The sequence below is a fragment of the Tauraco erythrolophus genome, chromosome 6 (assembly GCF_009769465.1).
Source record: "Tauraco erythrolophus isolate bTauEry1 chromosome 6, bTauEry1.pri, whole genome shotgun sequence".
Lineage (NCBI taxonomy): Eukaryota > Metazoa > Chordata > Aves > Musophagiformes > Musophagidae > Tauraco > Tauraco erythrolophus.
The window spans coordinates 15827384-15854932 of NC_141470.1; the positions used below are offsets into that span (position 1 = coordinate 15827384).

At 42.1% G+C, this 27549-nt stretch overlaps 1 protein-coding gene across 2 annotated transcripts; it reads left to right on the forward strand.

The window, feature by feature from the left end:
• The first annotated feature begins 1881 nt into the window (after positions 1–1881).
• NADSYN1 (NAD synthetase 1) lies at positions 1882–23137 on the forward strand. Of its 2 annotated transcripts, none has more exons than XM_086613401.1 (21): positions 1882–1966; positions 2158–2218; positions 2680–2796; positions 5144–5197; positions 5575–5664; positions 6581–6632; positions 7792–7880; positions 9599–9716; positions 11384–11515; positions 12294–12368; positions 12543–12667; positions 12859–12907; positions 13501–13603; positions 14280–14448; positions 14805–14940; positions 16315–16421; positions 17206–17337; positions 17812–17881; positions 18706–18834; positions 19569–19745; positions 22608–23137. In XM_086613401.1, exons 1-21 carry the CDS (start codon positions 1882–1884, stop codon positions 22677–22679), a joined length of 2142 nt encoding a protein of 713 aa, XP_086469527.1. In that variant the 3' UTR covers positions 22680–23137. The 2 variants fall into 2 exon arrangements, with proteins under 2 accessions (XP_086469527.1, XP_086469526.1); XM_086613400.1 differs by having other exon boundaries at positions 22626–23137.
• The last annotated feature ends 4412 nt before the right edge of the window (positions 23138–27549 follow it).

Sequence of the window (27549 nt, forward strand, 5' to 3'; positions counted from 1 at the left end):
CTTCTTTTAAGATGTATCGTATAATATATGGCTTATTACTTACCTGTGAGACGCAAAGGGAGAAAAACGGTTTGCGTTTCTACAAAGCAATTTTAACAAGTGCCTTCTTAGGATTCTTCCGCTCAACAGATACTCCCCAGTCTGACAGACAGCTATACTGGCAGTTATAACCTCTCATGTTCAGAACAATCCCCAGGACATTTACAACATGCTAATGTTTCTGGATCAAAACTCTCACTGAAATCATACTCCTATTAGTAATTATTTCCTCTTCTATAAATGCAAGCTTTCTGTTATCCCACTAAACACACCCCAAGCATTGCTCTCCTAAACCCTTAGTCAGCTTCTTAACAAGAGCCTTAAGCAAAATTCACAACTCACTCAGATATCACCGGCACAGAGAACTCCAGAGAAGCACTCTTCCTATGAGTCCAAACTTCAGGGCCTAACGATGAAGTACTGCATTACTGCTCACACTGTGTTAAAGGAATAATCATGCCAACCACACAGTTCACTTGGAAGCTCTCCCGATTGGTGCCTAAGCCACATAGCTAACATACAGTTCACATGGCAAAGCTCACATAAAGTCCTCTCAAGCAACAAAAATACATGTGCTTCCTCAGCATGCTCTGGACTTACTGAAAAGAATCTTGATCAGGCAGAAGTGTGGCAAAAGAAAAATACTTTTCGATTTTGTCCTACAAAGATAAGGCGAATTCCTGCTCGCGAATACATATTTTAAAGGAAAAATCCTCACTACCACGTGGTATCGCACAGAGCCCCGTGTTTTGCGGAGGAGCGGAACAGAGCAGCAGGCTGCCCAGGAGGGGTTCGGCAGACCCAGGCACGCAGGGAGGGCAACACCTTGCCATACGCCAGGCCCCTCAAGCTGCACACGGGTACCGTGGGGAATCTTACCGGGGGCGGAGGGAACCCGCAGATTAGAAACAATCTCCGGAGCTAAGGGGCGCTTACCGAGCCGACAGCGCCTTAAAAGCCCCCTTCCAGCCCGCTTCGCCCCTCCTGCCCGGCGCCACCCCGCTCCTCTCCGAAGCGGCTCTAAAGGAGGTACGACCCCGCGCCCCCCGTGCGCCGGAGGGTCCGCCAGTCCAGGGAGCGCTGCCCGCTACCCGGAGGCGGTACCGGGGCAACTTACCAGAGACAGCTCGCTAGTACGCACCGTCCAGTGCCGCGCTTCCCACGGCAGCGCTCCGCGCCCAGTACCGCCCGTCCAGTGCCGCGCTTCCCACAGCAGCGCTCCGCACCCGGTACCGGCAGCAGCACCGCTCTCCTCAGGGGAACGCCTCTCCGCCCCGCCGCGCTGACCAATCGCCGCCGCGCTCCCGCCGGCTCCGCGCCACCGCATTGGTGGAGCGCGCTCAACCCATGGGCTGAGGAGACGAAGTGGGCGTGGCGCCGGCAGGGGGTGGGCGCGGGGGCCGCGACCTGTTCCCCGGGGCGAGCGGGCCGGGAGCGGCGGCCTCTCGGCGCGCCTCCGCGGGACGGCGGCGAGCGCGGCTTCTTGGGGCAGATCGGCCTGAGCCTGCCAAGTAACAGCCGGGGGTGTTTTGCACGGAGGGATCGTACTGCAACGGGAAGATGTAGTTCATGGCTGTTCCCGTGGGAACATCCCTTGCAGCGGGCGCGCTGCGGGCAGTGGCGGCCTCGGAAGCCGTGGTCCGGCCACCGCTGGAAAGAACAACGGTTTGGAAAGAAAGACTGATGCCCAAGGAGGCGATTTGGTGCGGAATAAACTGAGAATCTCATCCGTCAGGAGGCCCACGGCAGCCCCCAACCCCTCATTCCCGCGGCCGCCGGGAGGGACGGCCCGCGGAGCCCCGGCACCGCCCCGGAAGCGGCGGGGGAGGTGGCCGGGCCGCCATGGGCCGGGCGGTGACTGTGGCTGCCTGCGCTCTCAACCAGTGGGCTCTGGATTTTGAGGGCAACCTGGAGAGGATTTTCAGAAGTGAGTGGGGCGGCGGTCCCTCCCTTCCTCCGCGCGTTTCTGGTCGGGGCGGCAGCGGAGGCCGTGCCTGTCGCATGCAGTCCGGTTCCCGGAGCCGCGGGCGGTGGCGCGGAGCCCTGCGACCGGCGGCGTCAGGGCAGGGCGGGCCGGGCCTGAGCGTCCGGCCGGTGTTTAATCCGACCCTCTTCCAGGTATTGACATCGCGAAGAGCCGAGGAGCCCGGTACCGGCTGGGTCCAGAGCTCGAAATCTGGTAAGAGCGCCTTGTTGGTTCTGGATTTGATACGTTCCCGGTTAATTACTGAAGAACGATCGGTAAGAAAATCAGCATTTTAGTACTGTAATGCCCAAAGCGACCCTTAAAGCACGCAGCTGTCAGTGCAAAGAAAAACATTGTGGCTGCAAGCAGAAGATTGGTTCTTTTGTCTTGGAAACGTGACTGGAACCAGTAACTTGTGACCTGTTTCAGCAAGTCTTCTTCACAGAAAATGAATTCTGCCCAGGCCCAGGCTGCTGCTCTTGGAATGAATACCCTAGCAGTGCCACGGAGTTCTAAATGCTGTTAGTAGGGATGATGTTTACAGCGCTGCTTCTCCATGTTCTGTACAAATTTTCTGTGTGGATGAGATGTTCTTTGTCTGAAGTAGTTCTGGTCCCTTGGCCCTGATGCTGATGTTGGCTGAATTTTTCATTTCTTGCGCTTTTTATGTGCAGTGGTTACGGCTGCTCGGATCACTATTATGAGTCTGACACGCTCTTGCACTCGTTTCAAGTTCTGGCAAAGCTTCTGGAGTCTCCAGCTACTCAAAATATTATCTGTGATGTGGGAATGTAAGTGATTTTTTTGCATAATTATGATAAAGGGATAGGTTTTTAGGGAATGCTGCCTCTGCTGTGTTTCTGGATAGTGAGGTCTCTGCACCAAACTTATAAACACATCTTAGGAACTCCACTACTTTCCCTTTTAATTACCATGGCTAGGACTGCAACATGCAAAGCCCCTTCTAAAGATAATCCTTTCAAAGATTTCTGATGGTTGAGCCCTTCAAGAGAGAAATAGGATGATTAAAGTTATTTATTTGGAACCTTAGTCACTGGGCCCTATTCCCATAGGTAAGCTTTTGGATAAGACTGTATTATGTGTAATGTCAAGGGCTTTCTAAATTGACTCCCTCTCAGGAATGTCAGGGCTAATGTAGCTTGCTTGGACTGGCAGACATCCTTATAAGCAACATATGTGTGTGTCAAAATCACTGAAACTATTTTAAGTCACATGCTGACAGTGATAGATTATCATAGAATCATAGAATCATAGAATGGTTAGGGCTGGAAGGGACCTTCAAAGGTCATCTAGTCCAACCCCCCTGCAAGGAACAGGGATATCTCCAACTAGATCAGGTTGCTCAGGGCCTCGTCCAACCTGGCCTTGAACGTCTCCAGGGATGGAGCATCCACCACCTCTCTGGGCAACCTGTTCCAGTGTTCTACCACTCTCATGGTAAAAAATTTTTTCCTAATATCCAACCTGAACTTACCTCCCTCTATTTTAAAACCGTTACCCCTTGTCCTATCACAACTGGCCCTCCTGAACAGCCTCTCCCCATCTTTCTTGTAGGCCCCCTTGAGGTACTGGAAGACCGCTATAAGGTCACCCCGGAGCCTCCTCTTCTCCAGGCTGAACAGCCCCAACTCTTTCAGCCTGTCCTCATAGGAAAGGTGCTCCAGCCCTCTTATCATCTTCGTGGCCCTCCTCTGGACCCTCTCCAACTGGTCCGTGTCCTTCTTATGTTGGGGACTCCAGAACTGGACACAATACTCCAAGTGAGGTCTCACGAGGGCAGAGTAGAGGGGGAGAATCACCTCCTTCGACCTGCTGGCCACGCTCCTCTTGATGCAGCCCAGGACGCGGTTGGCCTTCTGGGCCGCAAGAGCACATTGCCGGCTCATATTGAGCTTCTCGTCCACCAGTACTCCCAAGTCCTTCTCCTCAGGGCTGCTCACGATCCATTCTACGCCCAGTCTGTATTTGTGCCTGGGATTGCCACGACCCAGATGTAGGACCTTGCATTTGGCCTGGTTAAACTTCATGAGGTTGGTACGGGCCCACCTCTCCAGCCTGTCGAGGTCCCTCTGGATGGCATCCCTCCCTTCCAGCGTGTCGACGGCACCACACAGCTTGGTGTCGTCGGCGAACTTGCTGAGGGTGCACTCCATGCCACTGTCCACGTCACCGACAAAGATGTTGAAGAGGGCCGGGCCCAACACGGACCCCTGAGGGACGCCACACGTGACTGGTCTCCACTTGGACATCGAGCCGTTGACCACTACTCTCTGAGTGCGGCCATTGAGCCAATTCCTTATCCACCGAGTGGTCCATCCATCAAACCCATGCCTCTCTAGTTTAGAGAGAAGAATGTCGTGCGGGACAGTGTCAAAAGCTTTGCACAAGTCCAGGTAGATGACATCCGTTGGTTGACCCTTGTCCACCGATGCTGTCACCCCATCGTAAAAGGCCACCAAGTTGGTCAGGCACGATCTGCCTTTGGTGAAGCCATGTTGGCTGTCACCAACCACCTCCTTGCTCTCCATGTGCCTTAGCATGGTTCCCAGGAGAATCTGCTCCATGACCTTGCCAGGCACAGAGGTGAGGCTGACCGGCCTGTAGTTGCCCGGGTCCTCCTTGTTCCCCTTTTTAAAAATGGGGGTTATGTTCCCTCTCTTCCAGTCATCGGGGACCTCGCCAGAGGTCCAATTATGACTGTAAAATTAGCATACGTACACCTACTTGTTATAGTATTGCTATAAACGTGTAAAAGTAGCTTTATTTTGAACTAGCCTGGTAGTACCACAGAGAGTCAGGTTTGATGAAGTAAGTTAGCCCAGCCAGTGGCATTCTTTTGGTCTGCTAGTGTTTCTCAGGCATGTCAGTGGTCTGGCAGTCGTTGATATATCTGAGACTGACAGAATGGTCAGTAACTCTGATTTTTGCAAACAACTATTTGAATTGAAAAAATAAAAGCTAAAACTTGATATATTGTTTTGTTTAATTCCCTTTAGTGATATGGAGTAGAAGCGCTGTCTTAAAAATAGTTTTTGTGTAGTGACGTAGATTCTGTAGCCTTTTTTTATTTCATGTAATGAGCTTAGCCACTGGTAACTTTTCTTCTTATTTTCACAGGCCTGTTCTGCACAGAAACGTTCGCTACAATTGTCGAGTGATCTTTTTAAATAAGTAAGTAGTTCTTCATGTGTGTTGTGACGTAATACATTTGTGTATCCTTTCAGAGATGTGTTTGGCCTTCGATTCTTCAGTGCTATGTAGAGTGATGGAGTTGTCTTCCTGTCTTCTAAACTTTAGAGAGTTTAGTGTTTTCTATCATCTCTTTTTCCTTTCTGAATTTGTAGAAACTACATTTCCACTGCTTTCTGAAAGACTCCAGAAAAAAACACCTTAATTTTGGAAACAGAAACTTTAAAAATTATTGTATGTAGTAGTTGTTTAATGTACATCGTAATAGAAAAATGAGTTGGTATTAATCAGTGTTCTCATTTAGTCTTGTCTGGCCCTGTATCAGGTCTTAACTTGCCATTTCTGTTTTGTGTTTTAAGGAAAATTCTTCTGATCAGACCAAAAATATCATTGGCAAATGCAGGAAACTACAGGGAACTTAGATGGTTTACTCCGTGGAACAAAGCAAGGTAGGCTGGCTACTGTTAAAATTGTGTTTAAAAACACAGTTTGCCTTTTGCAGCCACAGCAGAAGGATTAAAATCTCTGTTGAAATACATCAATGCTGCTACAGGGTGAGCAGCAAGACAGAGTCAGCTAAGCTACGTAGTTGAAACTCAGTTTGAAAGCTTATTAAATACAATCAAACTCTGAATTGCTGAGCTGGAAGGAAAAGTGTGGCTGAATGATCCTGCAACCAGTGCAGTAGTGCCATTTTCCTTGTGTCTACTTTCTAGCTATATGCAGTTCAGGATCAGAAGAGCCTGTGTTTATCTGCTCGATTGCTGCATCCTGTTCAATATTAAACTGGAAAACAATGTGAAATGGATGAGCTCTGTCAGAATTTTAATGACAGCAGAAGATGAAAGCTGCATACCTTATGATGCTGCAAAATATGCTTGTGCTCATCTCTGATGCTGTGCACTCATCTTGTAGACAGAAAATGGTTTGAACTTGGTGATCTCAGTAAAGTACTTCTGAGAGAGCCCCTGAGCATCTGTCCTCTTAACCCCAGTCAGTTCCAGATGAGTTCTGAGTTACTCATGTAGTAACACTGGAAAAGAGAAACTTTTATTTGGTGTTTGACTTGCATGGTGTGTTCTTCGTTAGGTCTAGTTTATAGCTAGGCAGGAGCGTTGCTTACCATGCATTTCTGAAGCAAAGTGGGATGTTGCTAGCTTATAATCTTAACAATTCTGATTAATTTCACAGAAAGTATAAAGGTCCTTTATTTTTTTTTCCCTTTAAAAATACACAGTATTCAGTACAACTGAAGTGCAATTTCTTTAATCAATGTTAGGAGGTTACAGATCATGGAGATTAGAATCACTTTTTGTGCTGTGATTTACGTTAACGATGTACTCAAAACCTATAAACCTGCTTTAGGCATGTGGAGGAGTATTTTCTACCCAGGATAATTCAGGAAGTGACTGAACAGGTAAGTTTGTAAAGAATTTTTCTCTTTTCTTTTTAACTTTAGTATCTTCCAGATTCAGCAATTTAAATGAATAGAATTTGTGGCGTAAAACTGTAGTACACCAAATTCTACTGTCAGTCATGTTGCAAATTCATAGGTTTCAGTGATAGTTCTCAGTTAAATTAAATGAGAGCATAATGCATCTCTCAGTATTGACAGGCTGAGAGAGTTGGGGCTGTTCAGCCTGGAGAAGAGAAGGCTCCGGGGTGATCTTATAGCAGCCTTCCAGTACTTAAAGGGGGCCTACAGGAAAGCTGGAGAGGGACTTTTTAAAAGGGCATGTAGTGATAGGACAAGGGGAAATGTCTTAAACTGAAAGAGGGCAGATTTAGATTAGATAAGGAAAAATTATTTCACTCTGAGCGTGATGAGGCACTGGAACAATTTGCCCAGAGAAGCCGTACATGCCCCATCCCTGGAAGTGTTCAAGGCCAGGTTGGATGAGGCTTTAGGCAGCTTGGTGCAGTGGAGGGTTTCCCTGCCCCCATGGCAGGGGGGTTGGAACTAGATGATCTTTGAGGTCCCTTCCAACCCTAACCATTCTATGATTCATTCTATAATTTAACCTTGTTTATGTTAGTATTGGGCAGCAAAACAAATAAATTTTAAATTTGCCTTGGTTACTTATGTATGCAAGACCTTGAGGATTGTCTTATTTTGCATAGTTCTGGTACTGAGTTTATCTGTGCTTGAGACTAGGGATAAGTATGTGTTTTGAAGTAAAAAAAAATAAAATCTTGATTCAGAAGGATCCAAAACTTAGGTTATTTCTCACTAAAGCATGAGTGTGATTGCTAGCAAAAGACAGTCTCTGGTTTGTACATTGTTTAATTCAAAAGCGGTTGTCCTGTCCTGAAGCAAAGCACTGGATCTCAATGCTACTGAAATTTCAACACAAAATATCAGTACAATCCAGAGATTTGCAGTATGGAGTTTTTTTTTTTGTACTTAAACTTGGTATAAAATGAAGGAAAGTGTCATGTGATTGATACTGTGTCACACATTTCACAGAAGTGAGTATTCAATTTTTTTTTTTTTTTTTTTAGATTTGTAGTTAACTTTTTGAATGGAATAGATTATTCTCTTACATGTGTGTCAGGATGTTCTTGTTTTTTCTCAGGAAACTGTTCCTTTTGGGGATGCGGTGCTAGCAACCAAAGATACCTGCCTTGGAACAGAAATATGTGAAGAACTCTGGGCACCAAACAGGTAAAGGAGAAGAAGAAATGAAAAGTAAACTAAAACATACCGTGGGCCTGCCTGAAATAAATGTTTGAAAAATCTGCTTATTATTCTTCCAAGTAGTATATCTTTCAGAAAGTGCCAGTACAATTAGGAACAATAAATGCATCATGGGAAAGATTTCACTAGGCTAGACACAAGGTGGCAAAAGAAGATTTAGGTACTTAAGCTAAATTCATTTGAAACGGAAGGTAGGAGAGAAATACAGAAAAGAAGCAGAATGAAAAAGCTGACCTGAGGAAACACATGACAGATAACTATAGTGCTTCTGTTCCAGGTATCGTTCAGCTTTTAGTTCAACCTGAGGTTGAAGTGTCCTCTCTGGATCTATCTCTGTAACTTCATCTAAGGTCAAAGTGACAGTTATTTGTAGTGTCAGTTTTATCTAGCAGTTACAATCCCATAGTATTCCCACTTAACTGTGCCTAGTCTCAAAAATTTGAGAGTACTAGTAGGTCTTTTATTTTATTCTTTTTATCTTTGGCTTTGACCAACTCCTCCAAAGTATTCCACTTAACAGACAAATTGAGCTCTTACATTTGACAAGCTAGAGAATAGGCTTCTAGGCAACATCACTTTGAGATGTAGCACTTATTTTCTCTATTTAGCTGTTAGCTTAATCCTTCTGCTTTATTTTTTTAACCAGCATCAGACAATGCGTGAAGACAATGCATGAGGAAACAACAAAAGTCACTAAGAGAAAGCAAAGTCTAGTGCCCTTAAATAATATTTCATGTTATTATTTTAATTCTGTAACCGTGTAAAGTTCTTCCCAACGATAAAGAAGATCCCATTCACGAAGGTCTAATGTGAGGTGGAGGTGGAGATATGGTTGCGTGAAAGCTGTTGTAGTTAACACCAAATAGAATCATAGAATCATAGAATGGTTAGGGCTGGAAGGGACCTTCAAAGGTCATCTAGTCCAACCCCCCTGCAAGGAACAGGGATATCTCCAACTAGATCAGGTTGCTCAGGGCCTCGTCCAACCTGGCCTTGAATGTCTCCAGGGATGGAGCATCCACCACCTCTCTGGGCAATCTGTTCCAGTGTTCTACAACTCTCATGGTAAAAAATTTTTTCCTAATATCCAATCTGAATCAACCTCCCTCTATTTTAAAGTGTTGTCCCTGCTTGGAGGTGTTCATGATGTTTTTCCAGATCTCCCAGTTACATTCAGTTCCTGGTAACCGCAGAAGGTGTGGTATGTTACAGACAAAGATGCGATTTTTTTAGTATTTCTTTCTTTTGATACTGGAGAAAGAAAAAAGCAGTAAAAATCTACTCCTTCTGGTGGTTCTGTTTGTTTATGCTTTTGTATTTAATAAGAGCAAAGGAAAATGGAACAACTAATGTTGCAAGCGTTGCCTTTTCAGACTAACATTGTCTTATTCTCTCTTTCTTTGAGACCCAGGCTTCTATAGAGTAAAGTAGAAGGCATTTCATTTAGAACAGAATGAGCAAAAGCCCTTACGCCCTCTGCAACTGCTGCTGGTCTTTGACAGAAGAGTCAGGCAATGCCAGAAAAACAGATCTTTTTGAAAGTCCTATCCTTCTTTGATCTAAGACATGCAGAAAACTGGCAATGACCTAGATGTTTTTATTTGTCAGTGGTTTTAAATGATGCTTGCAGTATTCACAGCATAGTATTGCCAGCTGAATTTTTTTTCTGCCTTTTGCTTTGACAGCCCTCATATTGAAATGGGACTTGATGGCGTGGAAATTTTCACTAACTCTTCAGGGAGTCACCATGTGCTGCGAAAGGCTCACACCCGGGTGGATTTGGTGAATTCTGCCACAGCAAAGGTATATGCTTTCAAAAAGTGAAAATAATTTTTGGTTATACGCCTCGTTTTATTTCAGAACAGTCTCTTCCTGAGACAGGACATAGCATTTTCTTCTTGTATGAGTGTGGTGCCCTTGACAGATGTTGTTACTTTCTTGTTTTCTTACCTCTAATTGCCTTCCCTGATTGAATCACCTGTAGGGAAAGAGCTCTCTGGCTGGGGGACTGTGGTTCTCTGGGCCACCCTGCTGTGTATCATGCTCTAATGTGAAGCACTGTAACTTGTTTCCAGCTCTGTGACCCCAAATGCCAGAGGCTGTTTGATTGCAGGTCAGCTCTGTCTGATCTGTGGAGCAGCGGTTGTTTGGTATTTGCATGGGATTAGGGGAGATACAAACTTAGCTGTGCGTGTGCATGGGGAACTTCTAGGAGAAACTGCACGGGAGCGCATAGTTCTGTGCTGGAATGCCAACTGTATAATCTACCTTTCACACACATCTATAAAGAAGGGTCAGAATACCTTAAAACAGTTTGATAACTCCCAGCTTTGGAGACTTACGCTCCAAAAATGTGTTTGATGTCCTCGATCTTAATTCTATTAAACATTGAAGAAAAAAATTACTGCACTGGTGTAATGGGTAGAAAATAGTTAATCCGAGTAACTGACTTTCAATAATTAAAAGTATGAAGTGTTGAATCCACTGCAGAGAGTGAATAACTAGCTTGAAAGGGTGGTGATGTATGCACATTCTGCATAAAGGGCAAAGAGCCAGTGGCTGTGTTGCTCCCTGTAGTTATCTGTGCCTGAGCAGTCTCTGTCCTTATGCTTTACGTACTGAACTGACAACGCATTGCCAGCTTGTAATTTGGTCAACAGAGGGGAGTATTTTCCTGGCACATATGAAACCATCCAAAAGTCTCCTTCATTTCCTTAAAATGACAGTTTCTTTCCCTGTTTTAATTCACATAGCAACATTGTGTTGGAGAAATATCAGTAACTATATCAGGAAGGGGAATTAGAAATCAGTGTTTAAACTCAGACTCTGTTGTTTGTTTGTTTTTTTTCCCCCTGTCACCTTCTTACCTAAAATATATTTTTCTACGTAGAAAGTTCTGTTTATTTTAAAGAAGAGAAGACATTTAGTTATTAAACTGTAATCCTGTCTAACGGTGATGGGGACAAAACCAAAGTAATGAATATACATTGCACTGTGAAAAATGTTTAATTTGTACTACTACTTTGTCATTGTAATTTAACATGCTTTGGTTATATTTAACAGTGTCTGCTCTGTCCTCAGATATCCAAACACAGCTTCTGTCATCATCTTCCTGCCTTTCTCAGTCTCTATTGGAATTTCAATTTAGAAGTGCAGCCCTCTGTATTTGGGCTAAGGGAATGACTTGCTAATAACAGAAGACTCCTGTCTTCCAACGGTGTGAAAGGGGCAGAGCTCATTTACTACTCTTACTTACGTAATTACTTGTTTCTGCTGCGTATATCACATGCGAAGTACTTTTTCAAATGACAAATGAGAGCCCTAGCCATAACTTACTGACAATGTAAAGATAGAGGTAGACTATAAGAAGGCCAGGAACAGAGAAGTAACATTTTGTCTTTTAACATTCTGTCAGGTGCTATATTCTGAAAAGCATTTTTTATCTTCATGTGTTTTTTTTTTCCTCACAGAATGGTGGAATATATATTTTAGCTAACCAGAAAGGCTGTGATGGTGATCGTCTGTATTATGATGGCTGTGCCATGATTTCAATAAATGGAGAAACAGTTGCACAAGGATCCCAGTTTTCACTTGATGATGTGGTAATATATTCAACCTAGAGCTGCTAGTTACAGCTGAAATTAGTACAGCTACATTTATACTCAACACTTTCTAGACATTCCAGATACTAGATCCATGTCTCTACACAAAAAAGATGTATTTTTACTATGCTATTCAACTAGATTCAAGGTTTTTCTAAGTCAAATTGCCCAGATGTGATCTACAGTAGCTCTCCTGCTTTTGCGAGCAAGGAGGAGCTATCACGGTGGAGGAACTTCATGAAAATGTTTGCGTATGCAATCACCATGTCTAGGAGAGACTCTGTTAATTTATATTCTCTTATCTAAGAAAAAAAGGGCAAAAATTGCAGTGTTCTAATTATCACCTGGTTTGGTAGACGAAAGGTTTGATAGGTTGAGCTTTACTTCAAAAAGCTCTTTCTCGATAGATTTGTCATTGAAGCTGTATGTTTCCTCACATTACGTGCCAAATTAATTTCTTTCCCCAGCGTTCTTTTTGCCTTTTCCCCTGGTTCTTTGCTGCAGCTGATGGAGAACCTATTGTTCAGCCATCTGACAGGCGCTATGGATGTGTTGTGGTTTAGGAGGGTCCTAGCGGACTCAGCGAAGCGAGTCAGTTGTGCTCGCTTTGTAATGTGAGTAATTCTGCGGGGGCAGAAATGACTTGTGAAGTGAGCATAAAAATCTGTATTGAAAAAAGTTGCATGCATTCTTCTTCCCCACATTTTTTGTAGTCCGGGCCTATCAAACATTTATCTGTTTGTGTAGAATCAATCTAATGTTGAAAGCCTTTCCATAGGAGGTGCTGGTTGCCACTCTGGACTTGGAAGATGTTCGAAGTTACAGAGCAGAGGTTTCATCTCGTAACTTAGCGGTAAGAATTCTTTACAGACATTACATTTGTAAACTTTGCCAAATATGAATAGTTACTGAATTTCAAAAGTATTTTCATGTCTCCATTTTCACAGTATTCTATAGATCTGATGTTTTATAGGTATATGCTACGTTAAAATTGATGTCTTCTCAATTCTTCTGTACTATTGCTTAGGCAAGTAAAGTGAATCCTTATCCCAGGGTAAAAGTGAATTTTGCTCTATCGTGTTCTGATGATGTAGCTGTACCTACTTGTATGCCAATCCAATGGAGACATCATAGCCCTGAGGAAGAGATCAGGTAAGCACATACTGAATCTGTTCCTTGAAAACTATTTTTATTAGAAGAAAAAAAAAAAAGAGATCTAAACGTAAGATCTTCTTTATGTTTAAGTAAAGAAAGTATGTCATTGGAAGACCACAGTAAATGTGTTGACTGGCTTAGGTCTTATTCCATAACCCTCTTGGAATAAACGTATTCTGTAATTTCAGCCTTGGACCTGCATGTTGGCTTTGGGACTATTTAAGGCGCAGCAAGCAGGTAAGAAAAACTGGTTTTGTTCTTTGCCTTGGTATACACATCTTCTTGTGTGCCATAGGGACAGTACAGGACATTTGTTAATGCAAAGTGATGTTAGTCCAAGGTGCAAGATTTGAGTTTTTCACTGGTAACTCATTCAGACTTAAAACCTGTACACAAAGTGTGACTTTAGTTTGCTCTTCAGACCTTCTGCTTAGGAATCATGCTTTCTTTGAAAACAACAGTAAAGCTGTTTTTTCTGTAAGGAAAATATTTTAATGGTGTAATGGAGATGTTTAAAATAAGCAGTGACATAAACTAGTAATTCAGTTAAACAGTGAAAAATTTAATCTTTTTTATTAGCTTTTCTGACAAGAGAAGACATACTGGAAGTTTTTTCAGCTAAAAAGTTTACACTGACTACTCGTTCGATTACCCAGTCGATAAGAGTTTAAGAAGGTTTGCTAGGTCTGGTTTGTTTGTTTTCCCCCAGTAGGATATAAGCAGTCTTGAACAATGCACATGCAATTCTTTTACAGGAGTACGTTTCTGATTGGTACGGTATATTTTTCTAATTTTGCGTTTTGGAATGTCTTCGTTGCTCTATTTTCAAGGCAGGATTTCTCCTACCTCTTAGTGGTGGAATTGACAGCTCTGCTACAGCTTGCATAGTATACTCTATGTGCCACCAGGTTTGCCTGGCAGTGAAGAATGGCAGTAAGTAGATATGAGTGTCTGGCTAGCCATGCTTACTAATGGTTAAGGACAAGTTAATATTAGCTGGGTGCAATAGATGCAAGAGGCCGTTAATGGTAGACTCTTGCACAGTTGTTCTAATGGAGTCCTTCGTATCTCTTCAGAAATACCAGCAAAAACGTGCATCCAGATTTCAGATTCTTTGAATAGGCTTAATAGTTTTCATTTTTGGTTTAAGAATTGGATGTGGAACTCAGACTAGTTTTTGTCTAGAGTATCGTTCAAAATGTTGGCTGATGTAGTTTTGTAGGACTTCAGTTTATCATGAGAATTTTCTCCTTCTATTAAATTCTGCACTATAAAACGTGGTTAGGCATGTTTCAAGCTCTTAAACTGGCTTTAAGTAGACTATATGCATTTAGCTAGGCCTTCGTACATGTTGGATCATATTTTCTATAAAGTTTCTTTAAGGCATAGAACAAAAGGATTTAATATTTCCAAGTTCAAAATTAGGAGCAAAATCAGTATTTCTTTTATTTGATATATGAAAATATGTTTGGGGAGTTATATGATGGAGTTATCTGTGGGGGGCAGGGTAAAGCTTAATTGGAATACATGAAACATACAAGATATTTGCACGTCCTACATAGCAGAAGTGCAACAATTACCACTATTCTTCTGTTTATTTTGTCCTCAGATGCAGATGTGCTGGCAGATGTGCGCAAGATCGTGAATGATGAGACCTATGTCCCTGAGGATCCTCGAGAATTTTGCAAGCATATCTTCACCACTTGCTATATGGCTAGTGAGAACTCCTCCCAGGATACTTGCAACAGGGCTAAACTACTGGCTGAGCAAATAGGCAGGTAAAAATTGAGAAGTGCTGGAAAAAAAAATCATGTTCTGGCAAAGACTTTCATATAAAACTTCCTAAAATAGGAAAAAAATGAGACAGGAATAGTAGGTGTGTTAAGGAGGTCTATTACAGACATTGTTATTTAAGTGTGTAAATGTGAGCAAACTTAGAAGCATTTGGTGAAGGACATGGACATTTGGAAAGTGTTATTCTTCATACCAGATCTGAGATGGTAGCAGCCTTTAAAACAGAATTTTATGGGTGTGTTTTTTTGTTGTTGTTGTTGTTTATTTGGGTTTTTTTTTAATGCTATTTTATATAGTCAGATTGTGCTAGTTGAGTCACTTCTATTTGTATTCTTCTCAGCTATCACATCAATCTGAACATAGATGTGGCTGTGAAAGCTATTGTGGGAATTTTCAGCATGGTGACAAGTCGAACTCCCCGTTTTTCTGTCTTCGGAGGGAGCAGCAGAGAAAACCTGGCACTCCAGAATGTGCAGGTGTGTTTCATGTAGGCTGAATCGGGTCAGACCCTTTTCTGTTTTTTGAAAGAGTACAACATGGTAAAGTAGCAAGGGGCGCTTCATTTGAATTGCTGTGAAAACCTGAACTTGTAATGTGTCCCTGAAGATTCCTGGGCTTCCAGTAAATGCTTGTCTGCAGCAGAAATCTACAAACCCACGTAACTCAGAAGACCAAAGTGATTATTGTTTGTGACTTTTATAGGATGGTCAGGAAGAAATAGTACATGCCTGTATCCCATCAATAGCATTGGTGTTTGGAAAAAGATCCCAGCAGAAAGTTGCCAGGTCAGGAAGATGAGCAGCAAAGTATTCTAACAGACAAGTCTGAGTCCAGTAGGATTGTTGTAGGTCAAGACTTAAAAATATTGCCAATGTATACTAGGCTTTACTTTGGTGAATGTTAGCAGCCTTTAAAAGGCTCTCTGCGAGATGTCAAGGTTACTCATTCTCGTTTCTAGATGTCCTCAGTTTTAAAAGGTAGAAAAGACATCTTTTTTTACATTGGAATGTATTTAATTTTAAATAGGCTTTTAAAACGCAGCTCAAATACACATTTCTGGTTACGCATTTTCATTGTGTCAGAACAGATTGGTGCTGTGCCTGGGTAGTGCTGGTATACATATCCTATAGAATCACAGAAAACATAGCTGCCTACTGAATTCTAGTCCCTGGCTCCAGTTGTATCTTCTGTTGTCTTGATAGCTTTCTTTTGGGCCTATTCTTAAAACCTTCCACCTAACCAGCAACTCTGTTTTAATTTTGGCTAGATGTTGATTATCGTGTTTGATAGTTTTTGTTCGCCAAGGATTTGATCTTTCTTCTCCTGCTATTACTGGAGAGCTCCAGCTCTCTCCTCTGGAAGCAAACTTTGAATCCTTTATCAGCTTTTTGGCAATGGAATAGGCTTTAGACACAGAGGAGTGTGATGATTTGCTTAACATCGCACACAGTTGTGGCTAGAGCTGGAGGTTGAATCTCAGGTCTGTTTGGTATTTTTACCATCCTTAGAAAAAGTAGAGTTTCAGAATGGGGACAGAAGCAAAGAGAACTTTTAACAAATTTTATGTAAGTAAATCCCTTTAGCCTAATATTCCATAAGAAAGTGTGTTAGACAGATGATTTATCTGCATACTTCATCCCTCATGGATCCTTAGTAGTGCTTGTAGGAGGCAGAAAACAGCTTTCCTATATGTGTTCGGCATCTTCTCCATAAAACTATCCTTCTTGCATTAACATTTCCCCTCTTGTGTTTTTCTTTATGGGTTTGTTTAGGGAATTGATTAATGAAAGTGATTGGGGAGAAGTTACTCTGCTTTAAAGATTTGCTTTATTTTTCATTTTGCTTTGCAGGCTAGAATAAGAATGGTCCTTGCCTACCTGTTTGCTCAGCTGACACTTTGGTCTCGTGGGATGCCAGGGGGACTTCTGGTGCTAGGATCAGCCAATGTGGATGAAAGGTTGGTGAAAGTTAGAAATGTAAAACAGGGTGAACTGGGAACAGGTCACTACATTTCCTTGTAACTCTACCAAATCCCGGTGTAAATTGTTACTCAGAAGAGGTAACAAGCTAAGGATACACTGATAGCAGTGAAATTAATGAAAACAGTTGAATTGACGTGAATGGAAAATGGTGTATTTTTCGGAAGTTTAGCTAAAGTTTGTCATGGTTTTCCAATGACCTGCTGTTCCTTCCTTAGCTGTTTTCAGTAGAGCTTGCCTGTGCAGTCACCAGGTTAATCTTCCAATCTGTTATTTGTTGTATTTTCAATGACTGTATTAGGAATTAAGTTATGAACTTTGAGTTGAAAAATAAATTTTAAAAATCTGGAGTACTGTTGTTAGAGCTGACTATTTGAAGATTAAAGCAATCCCTATTACATTCTGTGAACGATAACCTCAAAAGCTGATAGAGTAGTGTGTGCTGATTCTATGGGTGTTTCGGGGTTTATTTTTTCAATTGGTCAGGACAGTAGTTTAATTGTTTTGCTTCAAATATATTACTGTAGCGTGGGCAGTTTTGCAGTGCTTCGTAATTGTTTAAAATACCGTCTTTCTCCTGGCAATTTCATGGCTTTAGGATAACCCTTTTGCAGCTGAACACCTGTTTGCCCCTTATGTATAAATACATTAACAATATGCAGTCTGTTTCTCCCTGTCCTTATATGACATGCATATTCTATATATTATACCAATGTTAATTACTCTTTACTATTACTATATAAAATTTCCTCTCTTACTCAGTCTCCGAGGTTATTTGACGAAGTATGATTGCTCAAGTGCCGATATCAATCCCATTGGTGGAATCAGCAAGACTGATCTGAAGAACTTCATACAATATTGCATTGAAAATTTTCAACTCACAGCCCTCAGAAGGTGAGTAGTGAAGCAGTGATATTTGGTGACTGCGTTTGTGTGCAGCATATTATGGACTTCATGGTTTGGTTTTCTCTGCTAACAGAGCTAAGCTGCAGCAATACTGCAAATGCTAATAAAGAAAAGTCTTCTGCACATCACTCTACTTTCAAATGATTGTGTACCTTTCACATTGTAAATGTCTGAGTGCTGGAGACGCTGCCAGTCTTAGGAGTTGCTGTATGCAAGCATTTGTGGTGTTAATTCCACTGAAAGAACTGTTTGAACCAGATGCTTTATGTTTTTGGTTTACAGCATTGCTTTTTAAACCGGAACAGCTTGCAAGTACAACTTCTTTAGGGCTATCTAGTCATTTAGCAGCTTATGCCCTGAAGTTTTGAATAAAGCATTTGATTTTTAACAAACCAGACTTTGTTAACTAGTACTCATGAGACTGGGTAGAATTCCTGTTTTTCTATTTACCTTTTCTTACAGTATCATATCAGCTCCACCCACTGCAGAGTTAGAGCCCCTGGTGGATGGACAAGTGGCTCAAACTGATGAGGTAATGGGCAGTGACTTTAAAATGCTCTGGTAAGCCTTATCCCAAAATTTGGGGTTTTTGTCCAGTAACTATTGTTTGCTCTTGTATATATCCATGATTATTGACAAGCGTGTTATAAATGATCTTAAAGCCTCTGACAAGGCATTAGGATCCCACACTAACCTTATCTATGTTGACAACAGTTTCCAAAACAGCAAATTAACTTTTTTTTTTTGAATGATTTTATGTTTTGGGCACTTAAAAAAGTGTGTGTTCTGAAATTCAGTTTGTTTTGAAGTTTCTTAACATCAAGAGAGAGTCACTCAGGGTTTTACTTCTATTAAAATGACTGGTGGCAGTGCCCTTCCTCTTCTCCCTCTGCCCTTCTCTTTGCTATCCACTTGAATAAGAAAGGGCTGGTAAGCCTGAACACTGTCTGTAAGGGCTGTTGGATATTTAACTGAAGGGTATTGTAAAACTCTTTATGGTAAAGCAAAGGGTTCCTGAATTAAAATTAGTGGTTTCCTTCATTTGGTCTTACCTTACTGATATATACTACATTTAAACTACCTAGAAGGAAAAATGAGCAAATATTTTTCAGGAAAGAAACCTTTCACTGGCCAAACCAAGTATATTCATGGAGGATTTTCAAATCTGCCATTTCAGAGAGATTCCATTTTTTTTTTCTTCTGCTCATTAATATTACTATCTCTGTCTTTTTGATCGTTGGCAATTTCATTTTGGTGTTTCTTTGATTAAACTGGGTTATTGTAATTGCTCCATAAAACTGTTAATTATAATTTGCATAGTTAAGATTTTTAGTGACTTTCTGTGTTTGATTTCAGGCAGATATGGGGATGACATATGCAGAGCTCTCAATCTATGGCAAATTAAGAAAAATTGCAAAGGCTGGACCATACAGTATGTTCTGTAAGCTGATTAATATGTGGAAGGAAACTTGTACTCCAAGAGAGGTAATACAAAAAAAAAATAGAAAATCAAATCATGTAATGTCTTTGCCAAAATAGAGTATGTTTGGAGAAAGGTCGAGTAGAGTTCCCTTTAACTGAAAGGAATAATTTAATTATTTTTTGTTTAGAGATTATTCTACAGCTGTAGCAGAATATACTGGAAAAACTGGTATGCATCTCTTTAATTAATGAAGCTTGTTGTCTGTGTTGCAAATTCTTACAACAGTAATTGGGTAATTTGAAAACAGTTACTTCAGAACTATACCTTCAGGGGAAAATTACTCTGAAACATACACAGCTAACTACTCTTGAAGCCTTTGGTTATATATTCTGAGACAGAAAGTAGCTCTTGCTTTGAAAGCGTATCTACACTGAAGAGGCATCTGCTTTGCTGTTACACAGTTCTTTCTTTCTTGTGCATAAAAGAAAAAGTCCAGGTTGCCACCTGAGTTGCAGAGGCTAGTACTTATGGTTAGGTTTCTTACAAGGCACTTCCTTATTGGTGAACCATAGGTGCAGAGACCAAGGTGGTGTCCGGAAAATGGTCTTAATTGTCTCTTATAGGTAGGGTCATCCACAGTGGTTCATACTAGCAGTGGTAGATAATTTATGCAAATGTTAATGGAAGAAAATAGATGTGTAAAGCTAGAACACAGTCTCTAAAATACTGTTCTCGTCTAAATTTTTAAATACTAAGAAAGTTCATCTGATGAAAAGCTATATTCTTTGTACACCAGGTGGCATCAAAGGTCAAGCATTTCTTCAGGATGTATTCCATTAACAGACATAAAATGACCACCCTCACTCCTTCTTACCATGCTGAAAACTACAGTCCAGATGACAACCGATTTGACCTGAGGCCTTTTCTTTATAACACCGCATGGTCCTGGCAATTTAGGTGTATAGATAAAGAGGTAAATGCTCTTATACGGTTAAATCCTAGGTAAATCCTTCTTATACGGTTTTGTATTTAAAGCCCTCACAATGGGACAAGCCCAGTTCCAGTGAATCTCCCACGAAAAGACAGCTAGCATTTAGGATATTAGTTTAATACAGAAATAACTGTTATTGTTCTTTTTGCATAACTGTGAGGCTAAAATAACAATTCTCTGGTTTCGGCGTAGGCTGGTTTGTTGTTTTTTTTTTCATTGTTAAGTACAGCTTGTCGTATTGCTGGCAAGGCAAAAAGGAAAAAAAAAAAAAAAGAGAATGTATGTACTGAGGCCAGAAACTAATAGGTGTACCCATACTCACGAAGTCTTGTGCTAATATGAAGAACAAGTTTATGGGGTTTGGTTTCAGTTCAGGACCTGTCTGAAGAGATCCGTTTAATTGCAGGATTAAGACTTGACCTACATCTGTGTGGGAAAAGCCAGTAAGAGGCAGCAATTCATTGTGAATGCTTCTCCCACCTGCTTCTACAACACCTTTTTTGAACTTCAAGTCGGTTGACTCATAAATACGTGTTTGCTCAAACACAGCAACACTAATGGTACAGTGCTTAGTTTGAGCAATGCGAGGTGTGGAGGGGCTCAAGCAACTATCGGAACCATGCTTAGCTTTTTGTAGTTTTTAGTCACACCTCTGACGTTATTTCAGTGGGGTTTTTCATGGCAAAAGTGCTGGGCTGAAAAATTTTAGCACCTTGAAGTTTTTTCTGCCAGAAATTTTACACCTCAGTTGCTTTGAAGAATATGTTTATATATGTAATAAAATATTAATTCCCTCCTCTGTGAAACACCAGACATGCTGTAATAGTGTTTTATTACCTTGAACCTAGAATAAAAGCTACCACGTGCAGCACTTTTTTGTAGGTCTGTATGGTGGTGTTTTTTCCATAATTTTGGACTTTTTCCCAGTGAAGTTCAGGACAAAAGTTCTTTTGGCCTCAGTGGTTTCTGGGTAAAATATTTTTGTAGGGTCTGGACCAAGATATAATTACTTTATGCTTACAGTAAATGTGATTAAGATCTTTTAATGATCCAGGATACTCTTACAGTCTTTAACTGGATTTATATGTAACAGCAGTTGTGCTGTGCAAGGGTACTAGCCATTGCAACTTCTTCATGAAAACTGGGAGTCAAGTTTGGGGAGGAATCTGTTATGTAGGCAACAGTAGCCTGCACTGATAAAGTTCAGCGGTAACTTGAACTGATAACTCATTATTACGGATAGCTTTTTGCAAGACTGGAAAATAATGACTTGCAATAATGTGAGTCAAATATGCCCTATTCAAGAAAGGGAATACTGTAAGAATTTCCACTTATTGTGCATATTCAGCGCAATCGTAATTCTGAAGAGAATGACTCTCTAGGACAATGTCTCACTCACAATTATGCTCCTGGGACTTAACTTGCACTTGAGTTTTTTCTGGCATGATAACAGGACTGTGAAAATAAAGTATAAACTCTAAATGACATAAAAAACTCCTTTAGTTGGGTAATGCCAGGTTTTCCTGTAGAAGAGTTATGTTACAGCTTGAGCTCATTTGTGAAGGAAAACCGTTTGGAATGCTAATGATAGAGAAATCTGTTGGATTTGTGGAAAGTACTTATCCACTTTGGATATTTGTATGTAGTCAAGCCAATTTAGTTATCCACTCTTTTGAGTGCAAAATTCCCTCTGTGTTTGCTGCAGAAGGAACAGGAGTAAGAGGCGGCTGAGATCATAGTGTTTGCTGGGAATTGCCAGATTTGCCCTTGGAGTCTTCATGTCATTCAGCTCTACCTAGCTGAAGGTTCCACTTGAGTGATGCAATTTCTGGTGGTTTAGAGCAACCCTAGGAACTCCAGTAGCACTGTCTGTAGCTTCTGCCTTTGAGTTACGTCTGAGGTGAAGGATGTGTGGTCAGAGCATGCACTTCAACAATTTCTAGGTGCCAAAATGTTCATCGGGATTTTAATAGCTGGCATAATGTGAAGGAACTGTGACATAGCTCAGAAGAAAGCTGGCACACCTACTCCCAAGGATTAGGTATCTGCAGTCTGTCTTCTGCTTTTTCCACAAGATTAGCTGCATTGGGTCAAAACAAAAGATGTATCAACCTGAGTATCTTTATGCGTCTCTTTCACAACCAGTAGCATAGTTGAATGAAGAACATAAGAACAGGGAATTTACAGTACAACTCTCCCTATATATCCCCATAGATTGGGAGAACGTAAAACTGAATCTTCCAGAGTGAGAGAGAACATCATGTTTAGTTCATGCTCTTGGTCTATCCTCCATGAGTTTGTAGAATCCTTTCTGAAACTATATTGTTAGTCTTAACAACAGCTTAGCTTAAATAAAACTTAAGAAAAATAGATACTTTGAGAACAGCAAAGGTCAGTTTTATAAAATTGTGTGTGTGTGTGCATGGAAAGCATTTCCTGTGTCTGTTTTAATTCTTCTAGGCTCTCTGTTATGGGCAGAGTTCCAGGCTATGGCCTGATCTGATTTGACAGCTGTCACTGAAAGGGGCAGTGTTGCCTCTTTCTTGTCTCTCCTGGCTTCTGAGATGGCTTTGGTGCTTCTCTCACTCCTTGGTTAGTCAAATGAAGTCACCAAACTGACAGAAAACAAGGAACTGATGGGAGCATGCAGCCAGAGGGAGGTTAATGGGGTGGGTGGGAAGAAAGTTCGTCCTCTTTTTCACTGCGACTAACAGCTTGTTTGGCTCAGTTGTCCCCGTATCCCACTGTCAGTTCCTAATAAATCTGGGCTCTACATTGCTTTGTGATGGAAGTCTGAAAAGACAGGAAACATTAAATGCAAACTTATTTTTACTATTGAATCAGTTTCCTTTTAACTTGCAGGTATCCAAGCTAGAAAAAAAGGAAGGAATTTCTCTAGTTGAAGACGTAGACTGATTTGCTGTCTTGTTTTAACTGTGGTAATTAATTTGCTTAGCAGAATGTTCACAACTGGAGTATACTGTGATGATGCGCTGAGATGACCCAAACAATTGTTGAGATGACTGCTGTAATTGGTATTTGCAATTTTTTTTCTTGATTGACTCCCTGGTTTGTTCCCAATATACTTAAACTGTAGTTTAGCTAAGGAGTCATTTATTAAGGATTTTCTTCAACTACTTGAGTACTTGCCTTTAATTGAAGATACTTGGATAAGCCCATCAATCATAAATAAATGCAGGGTAATCTTTTGTAAAAGTGTATGCACATACAAATATTAAGTTTGATTCTAATAATTTGGATATGATTTTTGAGTAACATTCAGCTGAAAGTATAAAATTTCAATAGTATTGGCATGTGCTGTTGAGGGGAAAAAAACTCATTTTAGGTTGCAATAAATTTGTCATTTTATAATGATAAATGACTTGGTTCTTATTTTACATGTTTCTTATTTATGTAGCACTGCTTATGTAGACTGGTCTGGTGTTTTGAATAGTCACATAAGGTCTAATTCAGCAAGGTATTGGGATCATGTCTAACTTGAAGCAGATGGGTAATCTTCTTGTTAGCGAGATCCAAATTAGAGTTCAGCTTCTTGTTTTGCATCTACTTGCTGTGTAACTTGTGACAATTAACTTCAAAATCTCTGACTTAACTTTCTCAGAGAGGAGTAACACCTACTTCATCAGGCTGTTCAGGGATTGTTTAATGGCTATTGCTCTCCAAGATCCTCAGCTGTATTTTAAGGATTTTGAATAAAATTGGCATGGTGCCTTTTCCCTCCTGGCAGTTTTGATGCTTAAGGGTAACTTGGTGTACCTGAAATAAGAAATGTCTTCTGGAGCATGGTATTTTGAATAGAGAGGACACAGGGTTGGTATCCATGCCACTGTTATTTCTATATGCTCTGGTTGTTGCCTGTCCAGGAGCTGTGATCTCTTGTCACTGATCATGCTATCAGTGAGGGGTTCGACGTGCCCACATAATCCCTTTACTGTTGGAATCAAGCTTGCTGGGTGTAAAACATCTGGAAATTGAGTGAATACTGCTGAATGAAGTATAAAGCCAGCTTCCTTTGAGCTCAATTAGTGTGTTACCCACCTTCCACCTACTGTTTGCAAAACATTATTCTCAATTTGTTACTTTACTGATCTTTTAAATGTGTCCAGTGCTGTGGAATGATAAAAAAAAGTACAAGGATAGGCTTGTTGCTTAACTTGAGTCCCTTTTCTGCTTGTTCATTGAATGTTTGGCTGTTTCTATTGCTTTTTTTTAAACTTGATTTGAAAAATGCACTTTTAATAAAGGAAACTAGAAATGCATTTCTGAGGTTCTGGGCAAACAGCATTCTAACTGCAACAGCAGGGGAGCTTTGACCAAGCGAAACTTTTGTTAAAATGGTTGTACAGTGTGCTAATGGAAAATGCCTGCTAAAGTACATGTTCTCCACGTTTGTTTTCCATAATCCAGAAAGACAGAGTTGATTCACTTGGAGTTAAAGATGGTGCCTTGTTCCCGGTGGTTCTTTATTATATGGTATTTGTTTAAATACATAGCTAACTTGCCTTAGTGGATGTTGCTGGTACTAAGGATGTTTATGTTCATCTGATGGAAAAACCCAGCTGAGATTTGCCTTCCTTCACTGTCAGTTGGGCACTTCCACTTCCTGTTCCAGCCAGAGGGAGTGGATGAATTTTGAACAGAAGTTCAGGAATCGGTTGTGGATTTGAAGGCTTTTTATTTCTTTTTTTTCTTCCTGAAGTTATTGATTCTCTTTCCTGACAATTACAGAAGAGGAAAGGAAGAAACTTTTGCTTTCGTTCAAATAAAAAATAATAGCAAAAATCATACAATGTTTACATGTGCTCCCTGTTACTGTGGTTACCCTGAATATTTCAGATGCTTGATGAAAGGACACTCATGTTTCTTAGCAAAGGCACTCATAGCATGTGTGCAAATTGCGTTTTATTTCTTACCTGCTACTGCTGAATACAGATTGTACAAGCCCAGTCCTACTTTCCTTTTACTGTCCTGAAATTTGCACTGTACCTGTTCCATCTGATGGCTCTAGTTCAACTGTTATCAACAATAACTTCAATTTTATCTGTGCTTTGCTGTCTACTGACAATGGGAGATTAACGTGTAGCTGCTGCCGTTCACTTTTTACTAGTGATGACTGTTATGGTAAAGGTAGCGTCATGGAGTTTTCCTTTTTAAGCTCCTCAAAAAGGCTGGGTCTTACCCTGATTTATTTAGAAGTCAGTGTAAAACTGTGATTTTTGACCCATTGGGTATGCGGCTGAAGGCAAACTAATTAGACGGTGTAGGATGGGCCTACTCTTACTGCTCAGTTTGGGATACCAAAACAAGGGATCGATAGACTTTCCTGTTTATCGTTGTGCTGCCACGGCTCCCAGTATGTGGCAGAGAATTAGCTTGCGGTTGTTAAATTGTCCCGACACCTACTCTGCCGAAATTGCAGCGTTATGAAATTGAACAGCCAAAGCGTTTGTGAACGGGATGGTGAAGGAAGGGGGGGAGTAGCAAAAGTGAAGCATCTTTTAACAGTTAAAGTAGCATAAGCCAAGTTCGTAGTTGCTTCTGGGATGCCTAGGTGACTAAATACAAATTGGATACCTTCTGCGACTAGGGATGTAAATGATTATTTAGGAATGTTAACACAAGCAGGAAGCAGTAATTTCTAACCAACCTCGCGATTATTTTGTCAGTAAATCCTCGACCCCGCTCCCGGCTGGCCGCGGTGCTGTTCCGCAGCTCCCGCCGAGGCCGTGACTGGCTTAGAGTTACCGCGGCTGCCGCCTTCACCGCTTCCGTCAGGTAAAAAAGCTGCAACTCCTCACGGGGGATATTTTTTAAAACATCGTAAAAAGACGCAGGATCTCCTAAGGTCAGGTGAAGAACAACACTTTTTACCAGAAACTTACTGTCGCGTCTTTCATTAACCCGCGACAAATATTAGTTCCTGGGTCGGGAGACGGTGCCCTGTTCGCTGCCAGAGGTAGAAGCCTGTCGAGGGGCAGCGCCCTGACCGAGGCCGGTTCCCGGCGGCAAGCCCGGCCGGGGGGACGGGACCGGGTGGGCAGCGGCGGGAGGAGCGTCATTCCCGCCCGCCCCTGCCCGCCGGTCACGTGCGGCGGGCGGGGCCGCCCGGGGCGGGCGCAGCCCTCCCGCTCCGCCCCCCGGTCCTGTCCCATCCCGGTGGCAGCGCGCAGGGAGCGCGGTGGTCGCTGCTGATGGAAGCGGGAGCCGGCGCTGAGGCGGAGCCGTTGTTGCCCCCGCGGAGCTGGCGAACGAGGCGGGGGCTCTGGCGGGCCGGTGGCGGTGCCCGCTCCGCCACTGGGGACGGTGAGTGCCAGGGCGCGGGTGGCGGCGGCGGCGGCGGCGTGCCCCGGGCCCGGCGCCGCGGGCTTGGCGGGCGGCGGCGCTCTCGGGTTTCCCTCACCGCTGGTCCTCTCCCGGGCGCGGGGAGCGGGTCGGGCGGGCCGGGCACCGGAGGACGAAAGCCCGGGCCTGCCCAGGGGCCGGGGCTCGGCGAGGGTGTGCCGCCCGCCTGCGGTTCGGCGGCGGCTGCTCCCGGCAGCTCCGCCTGGGAACGGCTCTGTCAGCTGCGGCCGCCCAGGCTGGTTGAACACACTGAACCGCTATCACTGACCTTAGGTGCAAAGCTTGCGCTGCTTCAGCCTCAGACTTTTCTTTTTTTATTTTTTCTTTTTTTCTTTAAAGTACTGAAAAGTTTTTTTCTCTAACTCAGTAAATGTTAGAGGTCTGACTTTTCAATTCCCCCGGGAAAGGCTGCTTTGGAGACCTCAGGTTATCTGTTTCCAGGGCATCACATCATTTAAATGAGCCTTCTCTTCTTGTTGCCTGTTCAGTGTCAAAAGCGCGGCGGGATCTGAGGTAGATCCTGCACGGCCAAACCAAGCAGCACTTTAATCATCGCTTGTGACTAAGTGTCAGTTTCTGTGACTAAGAATTGCAGAATAAATAGGATATCCTTGGTAGCATGTATGGAGTATGCGTTGGGTTTTTAGGAAAAAGAAAAAAAAAAAGAAATTGCTAAAGGAAACATTTCTTGGGAATTTCCCTGGTTTATATTAAGAACAGTTGCTTAGATTCTGCCCTTTCAAAATCACTGGGATCAATGCTGGGCTTGCTGCATGCTTCGTGAACCTAAAGCTTTTGCTGTCCTTGTTATCCTTTTGACTAATACTGTTCCTTTAAACAACTTTATTCTTATCTCACTGGTTGGTCACGTCTTGAAAAAGATAAGATCTTTATTGCATCAGCGTAGCTTGTCTCCCGTTTATGCTCAGTCTTTCCTGCACTGCGGTTTCATATCAGAATCAGTACAAAACTGTGTTGTTGCTTATGCTTAGATAAATGGTGACATTTAAAAACTGCAGTCTTTGTAGAAAATTGATGCTGCTGAATCATGTGAAACATAAAATCATCTGAGACTCAGATCAGTGGTGTTGCTTGGTATCTGGAGAATGTTGTGCTAGCACTGAGACTGGCTCTTTCTGTATTGTATCCTGTGCTGTGATTGCCGTCTCCTGGGAGGAGGTGGTATGAAGTGCTCCTTGGGCCTGTTCCCCTCTGTGGGAAGGTGACATTAGCATGGATCTTTTTTGTATCTCTAGCTTCCTCAGCTTTCTCTTTTTTTTATTTTTTTTCTTTCTTTCTTTCCCTCCTTTTTTTTTTTTTAATCCTTATTTTAGCCTAACCTGCCTTTGTTGCCTGTTGGCTTAATTGCCAGCTTAAGTTACTCAAAGGTCCTAATTCAAGTGAACACAGGTGATTGCCCTTT

Excerpts from the sequence above, each read along its gene's own strand:
- NADSYN1 (XM_086613401.1), top strand. The coding sequence starts at position 1,882 with ATGGGCCGGGCGGTGACTGTGGCTGCCTGCGCTCTCAACCAGTGGGCT. Across the intron at positions 12,668-12,858 it reads AGCCCTGAGGAAGAGATCAG|CCTTGGACCTGCATGTTGGC; the intron begins GTAAGCACATAC and ends CTGTAATTTCAG. Across the intron at positions 17,882-18,705 it reads AAGTGGCTCAAACTGATGAG|GCAGATATGGGGATGACATA; the intron begins GTAATGGGCAGT and ends GTTTGATTTCAG.